This window comes from Pinus tabuliformis, chromosome 1_2 (genome assembly GCF_031772625.1).
Source record: "Pinus tabuliformis cultivar Carrire ecotype Pingquan chromosome 1_2, CPIR1, whole genome shotgun sequence".
Lineage (NCBI taxonomy): Eukaryota > Viridiplantae > Streptophyta > Pinopsida > Pinales > Pinaceae > Pinus > Pinus tabuliformis.
Genome location: NC_142298.1, coordinates 722,343,041 through 722,358,428, shown reverse-complemented (window position 1 = coordinate 722,358,428; position 15,388 = coordinate 722,343,041). Strand labels below are relative to the sequence as shown.

The following is a 15,388-nucleotide window of genomic DNA, read 5'->3' as shown; positions in this document are numbered from 1 at the left end:
CCCCCGCCAGGGGGAAGGAGGGATGCCTCCTCCAGTAAACGACATCCAGCCAAGGCATAGCGAAGGTTCAGAAAAGGAACAGGGGCATACTGAGAGGAATAACGACAATAGTCAGCAGAAGCAGACAGAACAGGCACAGCCAGACAAGCCAAAAGTGAGCTCATCTACATGTAAGCCAGTAGCCACGATAAGGCCAAAAGTGGAGCTACCCAGTCATCGAATCAACGCCAGAATTCAATATATGAGAGATCATGCTCTCATAGGTAAATTTATAGGTTTTTGGCCAAATGAGAAAGCCTTGAGAGCCTGGATCAATGTCAAATGGCACCCAAAAGGACACATATCCTTGCATCTTGGGCCGAAGGGGTTTTTTACCGCAGTCTTCAACTGCTTGGAAGACAGAAACAGAGTATTTGAGGGAGGGCCGTACTTCTTCAACTCTGCCAGGCTATTTCTCAGAGAATGGGTCGCACGATTCAATCCGGACAAGGAAGATCTAAGCTGGGCACCGGTATGGATCAGGCTGTATGGATTGCCATGGGAGTACTGGGAAGAAGACTCGCTCAAAGCTATCGGCAAGGTATTGGGAGATTTTGTGAAGGTAGCGGAAGACACAAAAACGTAGAGATACACCTCTTACGCACGGATCTGCGTCTACATGGACCTGAAGCAACCCCTGCCTGATACGGTAAGTCTAGATCATGAAGATACGGAATGGATCCAGTTAATTGATTATGAGCATGTACCCTTTAGGTGTAGAAAATGTCATGATCTAGGGCACCTTTATAGAGATTGTCCGTTAAACAGCAATCCTCCAGCGCAAGTTGACCAGGAAAACCAGCCATTGGACGGTTTTACAAAGGTGACAAATCGAAGAAGAGGACATAAAAAACCTGCAGTCCAGACAAAGGCAGCTCAAAAGGACCCATCAAAGCCCTCCACAAGCAACAGCTTTGAAGTTTTGGCAAATGAAGAGGTGCAGGATCCGGATCTCTTGACCTCCAAAGGAAAAATATCTACCCAGGACAAAACTGAAGGATCCCAATCTCAAACAGGGGAAAAGAAGGCGGAACAAGATGGCAATACTACCAAGACCGTGTCAAAAACCTGGAACCTCCCGGAAATGGAGATAGATAATACGGACCCAGTTACAGGAAAAGAGAAGGAGGGAGAAGGAAGTCATCAAGAACCTCAGATCATGGATGAGGACACGGAATCAATAGATATTGGCGAGCTCGATATTCTGGGTCTAGAACAAGCATGCAAAATAGGGAATTTCGACAAAATACCTGATAGACAGGTGGATAACCTAGTGGAAGTACTTAACAAAGCCCAAAAGAAATACTCCTTAGGGGTTCAAATCGGCAGTCAATGGGATGGGAAATTCATCACCAAAGACAATAAAAAGCGAGGAAGAAAAATGGCTTTAGAATGAACCATCAGGATCGGTGAAGTCTTGGTTGAATCAGGCAGATATGCCAAGCTAACAAAGTACTACAAAAACAACCCCAAACCTTCCCAATGAAGATGATTTCATGGAATATAAGAGGGCTCAATGGCCCAAAGAAAGGAAGACTTTTAAAAAATATGCTTATGGAGGAAAAACCAGCAATCCTTTTTTTGCAGGAGACAAAATGTAACTTGGCAGTCTTGGAAAAAGTTGCAGCAAAAGCCTGGCCGGGGGGGCTAGTCACAGCTGTAGATGCTCAGGGAGCCTCAGGAGGACTTGCAGTTCTCTGGGATGCAAGAACGATCCAATTAAGCAACATACATGCTAACAAAAACTTCATACAGGCTATTTTTCATATTTTGGGGACTAATATCCACAGCCACATAACAAATGTGTACTTCCCTCAAGAAAGCCAACACAAGATAGAAATCCTGGAAGCCTTAACGCAGCTTAATGCAGAAAGGACGTATCCGCTATGGGTCTCAGGCGGAGATTTTAATATGATCGCTTCTATAGAGGAAAAGAAGGGAGGGAGATGCAGAACAAACAGGGATGGATCAATATTAAAAGATTTCATTCAAAATAACTGGTTAATAGACATTCCTACAAACAACGGCCTCCACACTTGGAATAACAAAAGAGCAGCACCAATGCAAGTAGCCTCGCGCCTAGATCGATTTTTGATTTCTGACAATGCAGTGCATATAGGGGGAGAATTTACAGCCTCCATCCTCCCTTACTCAGGTTCGGACCATTGGCCCATAGCCCTACACTGGAATCGACCGGGTTGTAGCACACGGCGGCCATTTCAATTTGAGGCTTTCCGGTTGACGCATCCAGAATTCCATGAATTTATCAGATCAACTTGGCAAAATTTCAATCCAACGGATGGGACAAAAATGTCTATATTCCACAGGAAGTTGAAGCACCTCAAAGAGCAAATAAAGCGCTGGAACAAATCCATTTTTGGCAACATATTTAAATCGAAGGAACTCCTCACCCAAGAAATGAAAGATATTTAGCAAAAAATGATCTCTGAAGGACGTTCTAAAGAATTAATCCAGAAGGAGCAGGCTATAGAGAATAAAATCCTCGAACGAGACCTCCAGGAGGAAACTCTCTGGAAGCAGAAATCGAGAGTTAGATGGTTGAAGGAAGGTGAAAAGAATACAAAATTCTTTCACAAAACCACTGTCCAAAGAAGAATGATCAACCAAATCTCCTATGTCTACAGTGAACAGGGAACCAAAATTGAAACCCATGAAGGAATAGAACAGGAGTTTATCAATTATTTCAAGAAGATGAATCAAGAACCCAACATAGATAGAACAGAGGCCATTGACACAATCATCGGGCAGATACCAAGATTAATCACTGAAGATCACAACACTCTCCTTCTCAAACCTGTAAGTCTTCAAGAGGTCGAAACCGCGGTGAATCAACTCAAAGCAGGGAAAGCGCCAGGACCAGATGGGTTTACTTCTAATTTTTTTCAGCACTTCTGGGAACTAATCAAATGGGAAGTCTGGCAGGTGGTGGAAGAATCGCGTACGCTCAGATGGATGTATCCAACCCTGAACGCAACTTTCATCGCCTTAATTCCTAAAGCAGAGGAATCCAACACTCCAGATAAGTACAGACCTCTCGCTTTATGCAACATCATATACAAGATTGTCTCCAAGGTCATAGCATTGAGACTGAAGCCCATGCTTCCGCTCATTATATCTCCAGAACAATCTGGTTACGTAGAAGGAAGACAGATCATGGATGGGATTATTTTAACCCATGAAATAATACATTCCCTCAAGCAATCAAAACAACCAAGTATGCTTCTCGAAATCGACTTATCTAAAGCTTTTGACAGCATTTGCTGGGATTATTTGAAAAAAATCCTCAAAGCTTTTGGCTTCGCCCCCCCTGGATCAGATGGATCAGCAATCTTCTATCTTCCTCGTTCTTTTCCATTCTCATCAATGGCCTTCCATCCCCCACCTTTCGTCCCTCTAGGGGCATTAGACAAGGGGACCCTTTATCGCCCTTTTTGTTTGTCATCTTAGCAGAAGGCCTAGGACGCAACATAAAATCGACCATTCTCTCCCACAATCTAAAAGGTCTAGCCCTCCACCAAGCCCCTGCTGTCTCGCACCAACAATTTGTTGACGATAATATGTTATTCGGTCACCCCTCTGTGCAGGAAGCGCGCTCTTTTAAAGCCATTCTTGATAATTTTTCAAACGCCTCAGGAGCCCTCATCAATAATGTCAAATCTCAGATCCTCTTTTTTAACACTCCTCCCTCTACCCAACGAGCCATAGCACGCATTCTCGGTTTCACCATAGCGTCCCTTCCTTCTAAATACTTAGGAGCTCCTCTAATTGCTTCAGTTCTCAAGCATTCTTCTTGGACCAGCCTTTTAGAAAAATTGGAGGCCAGACTATTCCTCTGGACACACAGAGCTCTAAATATGGCCAGTAGAACAGTGCTTATTAAAGCGGTTCTGCAATCTATGCCTCTCTACCTTTTCTCCATCCTGGCAGCACCGAAATGGGTTCTCAAAGCCATCAAGCAGCTGCAGCGTAACTTCCTATGGGGAAGCTCGGGGCCAAATAGAAAGTGGGCTTTAGTCAAGTGGGAGAAGGCTTGCCTACCTAAAAAAGCAGGAGGGATTGGGCTAAGAGATCCTGAACAAAGCAACAAAACAATGGGGGCAAAAATCTGGTGGAGGTGGCTCTCAAACTCAAACACCCCCTGGGCAGTCTTATGGACAGCGAAATATGCTAGAAACTTGCCCTTAGAGGAGAGAATTAGAATGTCGGAAGTCAGTAAAGGCTCGATCATCTGGAATTCAGCAATCCAACATCGAGATTTAATTCAAAAACATAGCTTCTGGGAAGTGAAAGATGGCCTTTCAGCACGGTTTTGGGAAGACTCATGGCAGCAGCTTCCAAATCTCAAAGATAGCATTCAAGGAATTTCAGAACGAGAAATCAACCAGCTTGACAAGGTAAGTTACTTCTGGAAATCACATACCACCCAAGAATATAGAGAATGGAAAGAAGCTTGTCATATCTTACCTTACAGCTCGGAGCAGATTCAACTTTCTCTATCCTCAGAGCTTCAAAAACGAAAAATTCTAAAGCTAGCAGGTATGGATACTCTTAGATGGGGATATGAGGAAAAGGGGATCTTCACAACCAAGGAAGCTTACAAAATCATCATTAAAGACAGAGTAGTCAAAGACAAAATATGGGACAGAATTTGGAATCCTCCTATTTGGCCGAAGGTTTCAACCTTTCTGTGGCTTCTTTCACACAACAGAGTTCTAACATGGGACAACCTCAGGAAAAGGAATTTCTATGGACCATCTATATGTCTCAACTGTAATCAGGAAGAAGAATCAGCTTTACACCTCATGCAAAACTGTCAGCTCGGAAGGAAATTGTGGGAAAAGGTCATATTCCGATGTCAGAGGGATGGCAGAGTGATGGGGGATATCAACGGCACCCTCCGCAACTGGACTCAAGAGCCATATCAAAGCAAGGTTCTAAACACTCTTTGGCAAATCATACCGGGACTATTGATGTGGAACATTTGGAAGGAGAGGAACAGAAGGATTTTCAAAAATCAATCAATGACATTGGAGCAGATATGGAATGGGATACACCATAACATCAGAGAAACTTTATCTATTAAAGGCTGGTCTAAGGAGGACTTCCCATCGCATTCGCAGGAACAAGCTATATGGGACAATTGGCAGATAAAATTACAAGATCCAAATTCTGGCAATGGAAATACATCTAATCATCAAGGGAATTCTGCGAGCTGGTCCCCGCCACCAATCAATGTGTTTCAACTTAATTTTGATGGTGCGTCGAAAGGAAATCCTGGTCAAACAGGATATGGCGGAGTCATCAGAGATTACCAGGCATGGAAAATTTTAGGGGCTAATGTTCGCCCAATGGGATAATTTTCCATGATTTTTCCACAAAAAATATTCGCCAATTTCCAATTTTACAAAAGAAGATTCGCCCAAATTTTAGAATATAAAATTATTTTACCTTAAAAATCGCCAACATTATATAGAGACTACGTATAAAATCATTATAAATTTGGATAATTTTACAAATATATCAATAAATTTTTTATAGTTTTCATATTAGGGATTAGTGAGATTCGCCAATGTTTTTAAACTTCAAGAAAATTTTCCATCCTTAAAATTTTCCTTGTTACCAGGGTAAGCCCCTCATATCATTCTTTGGTTCGATAGGTTGGAATACCAATAACGCAGCGGAATTGGAAGGCCTATGGAGAGGACTAACTCTAGCACAGGAGCAAAAGTTCCTCCCTCTGATAGTTGAAGGGGACTCCCAAATTCTTATCAATATGGCATTAAAAATTCAACAGGGATCCCCGGTACAGAAGGTCAGCAGTAGCTGGAGAATGGCCACTAGATTGGAGCGTCTTCAACAATGGCTCAACAACAACCAAGCTATCTCCTTCAAGCATATCAGAAGAGAAGGGAACAAACTAGCAGATTTTCTTGCCAATATTGGAGTGGACAGTGGGAAAGAATTCTTTGCAGGATCACTACAAGACATAGCCTCGGAGAACCAACTTTCTACCTTCCATTCCATATTAACAAGAGATATGCAGTCAAGACAAGAACCACACCCGGATGCGGGTGTCAACATGAGAAGCTAATGTCCCTGCATGAGCAGATGGTAGCGGCCGAGGAGATAGGCTGGCGCAAGTGGCATCAGGTGGGCATTTATGGTTCATTAATGACGGCACGCTATCAAGGTACGCTGAGGGAGGATATCAGTATGGCGCTAATTCTGTGGGTCTCTATTGTTCTGGCTTGTTCTGGAAACGTCGAGGAGCATCCTCTCTCGGCACGCAGAGGTTCTATTTGGGAGTCCGAGTCTCAGGGGAAGCTGCCGTGGAAGCTTAACAATTCCCAGCTGCTCAGCCTGAGGTATAATTGCGTCGGGGCTGGGTGTTTCAAGCCAGTTTCAGATTTCAGTTTAAGCCGTCTCAGGTCAGTCTCAGGCATTTTTTCTGTAAAATTCAGGTCAGTATTCACCTCTGTAGTAGGAGCTTGGGTCGAGAACTGGGTTCTCTCGGTGGCGGGACATTATCTGTTTGTCTGGTCTTTCACTTGCATCCTCAGAGTCAAGGTCTTCCAAGTTACTGTTGGGTCTTCAATTAGAATTTGCTCAACCTGTGATTGGCTAATCCCTCACCCACAGCCTCAGAGTGCCTGTAATCTGCTGATATATCCTTCCATGGCACCCCGTCGTCGCGGCATTCCTAGGAGAGGGAGCAACTCGGGTTCCCGAGGAGGACAGGGGGGAAGGGGTAGCCCCACTCCTCGCCGTATATCCCCGTTAGCCACAGCCTCACCATCTAGCCCTCCCTCAGAAGAATCAGGTCCTTCTCTCAATAGTTCGCTGCACACAGCAAGATTCAAATTCAAAAGTAGGCTTCACAAGCCGCTTATTTCCGCTATAGTTACGGTCATCTTCTCGGAGGAGGAAGATGAGTTGGCCAGCTCAGATGAAGAATCAGAGGAGCAGTTACCATCTCAGAAAGTCAGTGCCTCCCAAAGCAGCCTGGAGGAAGAAACTCTCAAAGTCTCGGCGCAGGTACACGAAGAGGTCGGTCAAGACGAAGCAGGCGGTCAATGGGACTCTCCTCAGGAGCATGTTATTGCCTGTGAACCAGCAAATAAGTTTGACAATGTCTTGTATCCTGTCGCCCCTCCGGGTGGCAATTTAATGGATGTTGAAGATAACGTTATGATAACTTGGGAGCGAGCTCCGGATACAGCAATTGACGATGGTACTGGTGAGTCAAAGTAGGCTTATTCTCTGGCACCCTCAGTTTCAGAACAATGTTTCAATTTTTTGGGTTTCTTGGGCTTGCGGCGAACTCTCAGTGGGCTAGCCACCTTCCATCACCTTCAGAAGCTGGGAGATTAATTTGGAACTCCTTTTTGAATTGTTGGTATCAAGTAGTATTCAGTCATGTCCGGTCTAGTATTTGGGTCGATTGAGCTGAGTTCAGGTGTCAATTTTTTGAACAAGCTTTTTGTAATCCAAGAGAACAGCAATATCTGCAAAGTTTTTTTGATAGAGGGATGGCCATGGCCCCCTCAGAGGTTCAAACCTCTCTGTACATATTTTTTCTTTTTCTTTTAATATAATAGATCAGTCTTTACAGAGAAAAAATAAATAGCTTTATAAGGAGCTAGTCGTTCCTCAGTCGGACCTTGATTCCCTCGGTGGAATCGTATATACCCCCTCGGCTTCGTTCTCTATACTACACTTGCATATGAGACTCACTCCGTACCCATAGCTGCATCAACTAGCCCCTTTCGATATAACATGCAGAAAGGAATAAACAGAATTTGGAAAAAAGGAAAAGGACGAAAAGAAATTTGCAAGAGGGGTTGGAATAAAGGAAATAGACATATATAGAGGCAAACATAAATGCCCAGAAGGCATAGGAAGCATCTTTAGATCTAAAGGAGAGATTGAGAAATAAATTGAAACGTGACCTTGAAGGAACATTGATATGCATACTGGAACCTGAATATTTAAGGCCTTGTCCAGAGGCATAAGATTATTCAATGATTCACATAAGAGCATTGATATATATGCTTCATAGCTTGTGCAGATGCTAGATCATGCAACGGTTTAGGCAGGGGCCAAGGTAGCACGAAAAAACTGAAATGTGAACGAGTCATTTAAAGGAAAAAATGGGTTAGAATTCCCAGGCTAAAGAGCCTCTGCAAAAAGGACAATATTGTGAGAGAATGAGATGTGGCCAAAAAAAATAGGTACAAAGGTTATGCCATATCCTTCATGGCACATGAAGGAATCATCTTTCACCTACTGAGAAGGAAATGAAGAGAAATATGCTTGAAGCTTCCAGTATAAGATGAGCCCAAGAGAATCTAGCTGATAAGGCAAAGTAATAGATGAAAAGTAACAAGAAGCAAAGCAAAGCCTAAATGGCACTAAATTCAACACCTAGATATAAGGCATCCCGAGGGAAGGGTTGGAATTTCAAACCAGGTTCACACGTTAAATTTACTGATATTCACACTTTCTTACCCGTTTTCATAATTTCAATCAAAAATATTGACGTTTTGTAATTTTTTTAACGGTCAAATTCCATCCCTGCCCGAGGGACTTAATTAAATCTACGTTTTCATAATTTCAACCAAAAATATTGATGTTTTGTAATTTTTTTAACGGTCCGATTTGCCAGTCAAATTCCATCCCTGCCCGAGGGACTTAATTAAATCTAGGCAATCCAAGGGAGTTAACTAAACATTTATTGTTAGCAAACTAATGCCGAGTAATCCTAGCGTTACTTTACCTGGAAAAGCATGAGAAAGCCTGTTCATCCTAGCAACTCATATTGTAGCTTCCAATAAGGTCAAGTGGGTGTCTTGGGAAAACCGTCGAATAAGACTTCCAATTTTAACTTTAATTAAAATCATGAAACTCATAAAACTTTTGACACACAAATATATGAATTTATAGAGCTTTGGTTTAAGATTTTGAAATTGGCGTAGTTTTCGTGCAGGACTAATACACTATCGAAAATAAATTACTATAGTCATGGAAGCACGAACGGTGGGGACTAATAATGTCTATGTCTCATCTCAGCATTCAAATTGCCTCAAAACTAATATATATATACATATTTCAAAGGTCAGACTTTTAATATTACCGTCTTCTAAGCTTTATCTCATAATTAATTCCAAACTACGAAATTGATATAACTGTTTTGCAATTTGACATCCACTATGTATATATGGCATGCAAAGCAACAGCCATAAACCTGAGGAGCTCATGATCCACGCATGGTGTTTGTTTAAGGTAGGCGTGCCTCAATTAACGTATTTAAATTTTATTTATAAGTTTCAGGAAGCATGCTTCAGTACGACGACTTCGAATTATTATATCAAGAATCTAAAATATAATAATCTGCGGAGTGAAATAACTTGGATTTAAAGAGACTTACTACTCAATATGGCATCATTGGCACACGAAAATTTAAGCATAAGAATATCCATTAAGTATCTAGCGGCGTGGATCTTCGTCGGCCTCCGATTTGTAGCTCGCCCGCCTGCTATATCCACTGTTGTATCGAAAGAAACCATCCACGGATTACGTCCTCTTAAGAATATCCTCAGTTAGCCCGATTTTGCTTATGTAAGTCTTGAAAGAAGCAATTCACAGCATACGTCCTCTAAAAAAATATCTATCCTTTGGCTAGTTTTTCATTATGGTTCTAGACCTAATCTGACTTACATGTTCACAACATTGGGCACAGATGTAGGTATCATGTCCATTATGACAATTCCAAGGAGGATTTTCTCATAAAGGCCACTACGTTTCATAGGCACCGCAATTCTGAAGTCCATTTCATTGTGAACATTGCACTTGTAAAATTAAATCTCCTCAGGCTAACCAATTCTCCTGATAGTGTTCTAGGCATGGATTCCATGGCGAGCGAGCGATTCAGGAGAAGTCCCTCTCTTCAATTATTATCAGATAGTGGAGATAAAGATAGTGATGAAGGATTAGGGAATGCCACACAGGAGGATTACCTCTCCCCAGATTTGGATGAGAACGAGATTATAAGTTGTGGCATAAATAAAGAGGCTAAAGATGAAATCGATCAGCTGACATGCAAATTCAGGAGCTTTCTGAAGGAAACCCTAAATGGTGAATCTGGGGATTTAGATTATACAGCCTCTTCTGTCGATAAGGACCTAAACTTGAAGTTAACGGTGATCGAAGTGCACTGCAGCTATATATCTTCTAACAATTATAGCCGCCGTCAATTCACTCGCGGGGGGAAATCTCTTGTTTTGGATCTCACGATTTCCGCTCTTGAGTCCGGAAAAACTGACGCTTCAATGGAAATTGGAACTTCCCAGAATGATCTTGAGCGGTCAAAGTTACCACTCCCTCCTCGCCTCAGGGAAGCCTCTTACAGAAACCCACTCCATCTCAGGTCGCCCCGCAAGGATTCGTTTATGTTGCAAACACTAAGCTCTTTCAAAGAGCTTTTTAGTCACAAGGAATCGCCGAGGCGTAATAGCGTGCAATCAGCAGTATCTGAAATCATGAAAAAACAGAAGGATATTTCGGTACCGTTTAGTCTTTTTGCACGAATAGCCACTGTTTATGCGTTAGATTCGAGAGATTTTGTGCTTTAAATTTTTTTCCTTTGATATTTTAGAATTCTAAATCACACTGATGATCCGCTTGGATTTTAGGCTAAGTTATGGAGGAGCAGTCAACACTTGCGCAAATATGGAAAAAATCCTGAGGTCTATACTCTATGCTGGTTCAGCATTTATATTTGTTTTTTCCCTTTTTATCCATCGCAATAAATACTTTTGTTTGTGTTTACTCCAGGTTTTACCGCACTTCCCAGGTCCTCAATGCTGGCGTCCTGCTCCTCAGGAAGGGCGAGGTTGCAGGTACGCCATGGCATGTGAATCAGATGAAATGTTTAACACTGATCTGAGTTATTAATATTTTATTTACCTTTCATTTATAAAATAGAAAAATAAAATTATTATTATTATTATTATTAAAAAAATTATTTGGAAAGAGTTTACTCACCAAAAAAAATTATTACAATATTAGAATAGATTCATTTTAAATATCAAATACCAATCAATTTTAAATAGAAATTTATTTTTCATTGATCAAATATTTTAAAAATTAAAGTCTATTATGGAAAGAATTAAATTTTTGAGATATAAATTTTGGTATGATTATATTCCATTTAATTCTAACAAATAATAGAATATTTAAAGAATTCCATATTTCTTAATCATTAATGTTTTAAGATAGATTTACATTGATTTGATTATATATAGAAAGGAGTTGTCTTTAGTGTGATTTTTTGGATTTCCCGATGCTATGCGAGGTGAAATCTTGATTTGTGTTATTTAAACTGGTTTTTTGACTGTTTATATGGATTCAACACTCTAAAAATCCCTAGAGCACTTTGATTGTGCATAGATTACGCATGAAGCTTGTGATTTCAATCAAATCCGGTGAGATTTTAGAGGCATTAGACTGGAAACACCTACCGGAAAAGCTTCCCATAAGTTGCACTAAAGACAACTCAATATAGCATTATTATTATTATTATTATTATTATTGTTGTTGTTGTTGTTGTTAAGCTTGGCAGGGCCATTTCATTTTCTATTAAACAAAGGAAAATTTACGCCACATAGATTGGCTAGCTGGCCTCAACTTACCCTGGAGGGAAACCAAGTTTGTTGGCCACCTATTCACATTGAAAGCCATCCACAAATAATAGTCTTAATCTCTCTAGCCAAGCTATATATGTCTATGTTTCATGTCCATACATTACATATCTATCTAAACTTATACTTTTATGATGAAAATTAAAAGCTATGTGCATATAACAAAAGTAAACATGGGGAAGTGACTAGCCCTTCTGCTCCTCTGACGTCAATTCCACAGGTGTCGGATCCTTGGTTGTTGCACCATGCATCTCATTTAGTTCCAGGATGCATGGGATGTGACGATCAATTCTATCCAGCTTGATGTCTTTCTTATGAAGTTGGAATTGAATTTTCTACAAGTTTTGCTTGTAGCTTGGCATACCTTGGAGTGTCACTACCATTGCTACTGAGGTTTGTTCCATTTCTTTGCCCAACATACTCTTCATCAACCAATAGAGGTATAGGGTTTATTTGAACTACGTACTTCTTCCTCTAGTGTTGCTTGGGTCGAGAACTAAGGTCCTCGAGATGTCCATATCCTCCTCTGTTTCATTGCCTTATTTTATTTCATCCTCCCACCCTTCTAACAGTTTTTAGATGCTTTCGTCAGTCCCCTCCCGGTAAACCTCAACCACTTCGGTGATAAGGTGTTCTACCGACTTTCTGCCCCTATGAGGCTCTGACATACTTGGCTCTTTATCCTTGTTGGACACCTAATCCTTTAAGGGCTGGTTTGGAAGATGAACAACCAAAGGGACTCCAAGGGACCACTTGGAATATGAAACCAAGGGTCACTTCTATGTATTATAAATATGTATCATTGTGAATAAGATAGTAATCTCATGTTTATCCTTCCTATTTTGCCTCCCCCATGTATGTTAACATGGTATCAGAGTGGGTGATCTGCTACCCTGCTCATACTTGAGCCACTTGTTTTGTGGACTCTCTAAATCTTAGCTCTCCCTTCTTGCAACCTTCCTATGTGTCAGAACTACCATTATTATTCTTGTTGCACGTTTTCCCACTGCCTTCCTTAAGTGTCAAGTTGCAGAACCGCCATGAGACTGTTTCAAAATTTATATCTCTAAGTGTCACACTGTTTATTGGTTTTCTACCGGAAATAAGTGAAAACGAGAGCGTGACATAGAGAAATGGAAGTGTCAGGAGATTTACAGCGGACGTTGAACATCGCCACAGACATATTGTCTATGAAAAAGATTGACCACGGTTTAATGAATAGTAGAATGAATTGCGCTAATGACATTAATGGAATACGATTTTTGAAGGGCTAAAGACCATCTTCGTCGGGCTTCATCTTGACTTAGATGGAAGGGTCATATTATATGTGTGTTGTTTATACATCCAAATGTCATTTCTTTACATTGATTAAAGGTCGATGCTTCTTTGCATTCATTAAAAGTATTCATGTGTGCATACATGTGCATTGGAATCGTTAAAGTTTTATATGTGCAGAGCTGGTATTGTGTGTTAAGTTATTTATGAATGTGAACATTGAATCACTAATTTGAAGGTCGAATGAATCGTTTGGCATGAATATCATCTGCTCCATTTTGCTTTGTCGTTCTTGCATAAATCCCTAGGTAATTCCATCAACTGTAATTGAGTGGATCATTGCGACAAACTGCTACATGATAGGGAGAAAAGAGGGACACGAATTCAACAAGAGCTAAGGAAAATGGATCTACTCTAGACATGCATCACTGAGTGGGTACCTGAGATCTCATTATTGAAGGTTGAGTCACTATCTTCATATTTAGGCAGTGTATCTCTTTGGAAATGAGCTGTGAAGATTTTCAACATCCTACAGCTGGAAAGTGCCATCGCAACCGCAGAGCAAAGATATAGTTGTTGTGTCGTTCTTCTTTATGATATTTATTGTGGTGATGGGAGTGGTGCCTGGATCGAAATTCCATGAAGTTAATTATAGGTTCTCTCAATCGATACATTAAGTAGCCAAAAGCAAAGAACCCAGAAATGCTCAATAATGCAAATGAATGCACGCAAGAGAATCAAAAATCAAGAAAAAAATTGCATCGAGTTGAGATTGGACAAAGCTTTTGGCTGCATGTTATTTCATAGCAGATTAGTGCAGGTCACTCCCGACCAGGTTTGATGTGTCTGTCATCCATTATGACTGTTAGATTGGCCCCACGAACCTACAGCTCCTGTGGCTGGATTCTTGAATGCCTCGAGTTCCCAATGTGTTTTTATAGCATATGGTTCAGAAATTGTGGCTCCTTCTTCTATGATCTTTGCTATCTATAGTTTGTTAACAACTGAGCGATCACGATATAAAAGCACAATCATGGAATTTTCCAGAAGTTTGACACCTTCTTCAAAGCTCCTGCAAATCAGGGGTTATGGCAGCAAGTTGATCCTTTAATGTGCCCATTTTCCTATCCACTCTGCTAAAGAATGAGCACTCTCCAAGAGCAGAAGTGACATTTTCCAGTTCAGTATCAGCCTGTGTGAGTTGCAAATGAAGTAGAGCTTTGATCTTTCTTGCTCCATCCACTTTCCTCTTTAGGTCCCCACTAGTTGTCTCGAATAGAACGAGATTCCAAATTAGTGCAGACGACATTATAGATATAAATTCAATTCGTAAAACATGTAGCCTAGTTTGCTTCAGTCCTGTGAGTACATAGGACTTCAGATATGAATGAAATTGGATTTATTTGATGTGGGGGAAGAAGGAAGTAGTTGTTGGGCTTCCAGAGGTGGAGATACGTCTCAGTGTGTCACTCCTTTTCGATTTGTAGAATTTGCGTGTATTTAGGCCTAGGTTGAATCCCTTTCTGCGACATGGCCGATTATTCCAAATAAATATTTTTCTATAGGGTTTTACGGAGTCGATCCAACGCACTATTATCCAAATTTGGTATTACAATTACATTTGGTGTTAATACTGGCCTTTCTGCAAGTTTTGTTTATATTCTAATTCTTCGTTTGGCCTTGGTATAACATTTGGGAAAGTGAGCACTCCTTTATTTCATTTTGGGAGTACATTTGAATCCACAAAATTAAACTCTTCGAAAATGGCCAAACTTGATAATATACTAGATTTGTTAAGTACTCTAATACATTCCACTATAGATGAGATGGTAAACATCAACAAGAGAACTCTCTTTGACATTCAGACATGTCTGCATAATGCACAAGAAAACATGGAATTTTTGCAGCTGGAGTCTCAGCTTCAGCAACATGATTTACAACAGAATAAGCATCATGACACCCATTAGTAACCAGCAACTGGTCAAATCAGTAACATTGGGACAAGCTCTCATCAGCAGTGAATCAATAATGTTGATCTAGTACCCAATGAAAGAGAAGATTTGCATGCAGATGAAAAAATTAGGCATACACTTCCCAATACCATCATCAAACCTTGGGAAGGGCTTGTCGATAACAAGCACATAACTGGACTTGGGTATGACAATGATGTGTCCTTTCATATTCCATATTACACAAAACCCATCAAATTTCAGAGTGCTATATTTCTTCATGACAGTTCACCTTTAGTTGTATCAGATTCTCGTCCTCTTCCACAACAAAAACAACAGAATGTTATATGCCAACATTGTGACCGAGTTGGCCATATGAAAGATCACTATTTTGATCTTCATCCA

At 40.7% G+C, this 15,388-nt stretch overlaps 2 protein-coding genes across 2 annotated transcripts; both read left to right on the top strand.

Annotated features, from left to right (window-relative positions):
* Nucleotides 1–2,478: 2,478 nt before the first annotated feature.
* Nucleotides 2,479–6,151, top strand: LOC149207794 (uncharacterized). The gene is made up of 4 exons (XM_089398149.1): nucleotides 2,479–3,195; nucleotides 3,315–4,454; nucleotides 4,839–5,375; nucleotides 5,684–6,151. The coding sequence occupies exons 1-4, from the start codon at nucleotides 2,479–2,481 to the stop codon at nucleotides 6,149–6,151; spliced, it is 2,862 nt and encodes a 953-aa protein (XP_089254275.1).
* Nucleotides 6,152–9,611: 3,460 nt separating this feature from the next.
* LOC149207793 (uncharacterized) lies at nucleotides 9,612–11,013 on the top strand. Its single transcript, XM_089398148.1, has 3 exons — nucleotides 9,612–10,622; nucleotides 10,752–10,805; nucleotides 10,894–11,013. The coding sequence occupies exons 1-3, from the start codon at nucleotides 9,963–9,965 to the stop codon at nucleotides 11,011–11,013; spliced, it is 834 nt and encodes a 277-aa protein (XP_089254274.1). The 5' UTR covers nucleotides 9,612–9,962.
* Nucleotides 11,014–15,388: the final 4,375 nt, after the last annotated feature.

Coding starts and splice junctions, on each gene's coding strand:
- LOC149207794 (XM_089398149.1), top strand. CDS start 2,479: ATGATCTCTGAAGGACGTTCTAAAGAATTAATCCAGAAGGAGCAGGCT. Junction 3,196..3,314: donor CTCCAGAACAATCTGGTTAC/GTAGAAGGAAGA, acceptor AGCTTTTGACAG/CATTTGCTGGGATTATTTGA. Junction 4,455..4,838: donor AAATCAACCAGCTTGACAAG/GTAAGTTACTTC, acceptor AACTGTAATCAG/GAAGAAGAATCAGCTTTACA.
- LOC149207793 (XM_089398148.1), top strand. CDS start 9,963: ATGGATTCCATGGCGAGCGAGCGATTCAGGAGAAGTCCCTCTCTTCAA. Junction 10,623..10,751: donor AAAAACAGAAGGATATTTCG/GTACCGTTTAGT, acceptor CTTGGATTTTAG/GCTAAGTTATGGAGGAGCAG. Junction 10,806..10,893: donor AATATGGAAAAAATCCTGAG/GTCTATACTCTA, acceptor TGTTTACTCCAG/GTTTTACCGCACTTCCCAGG.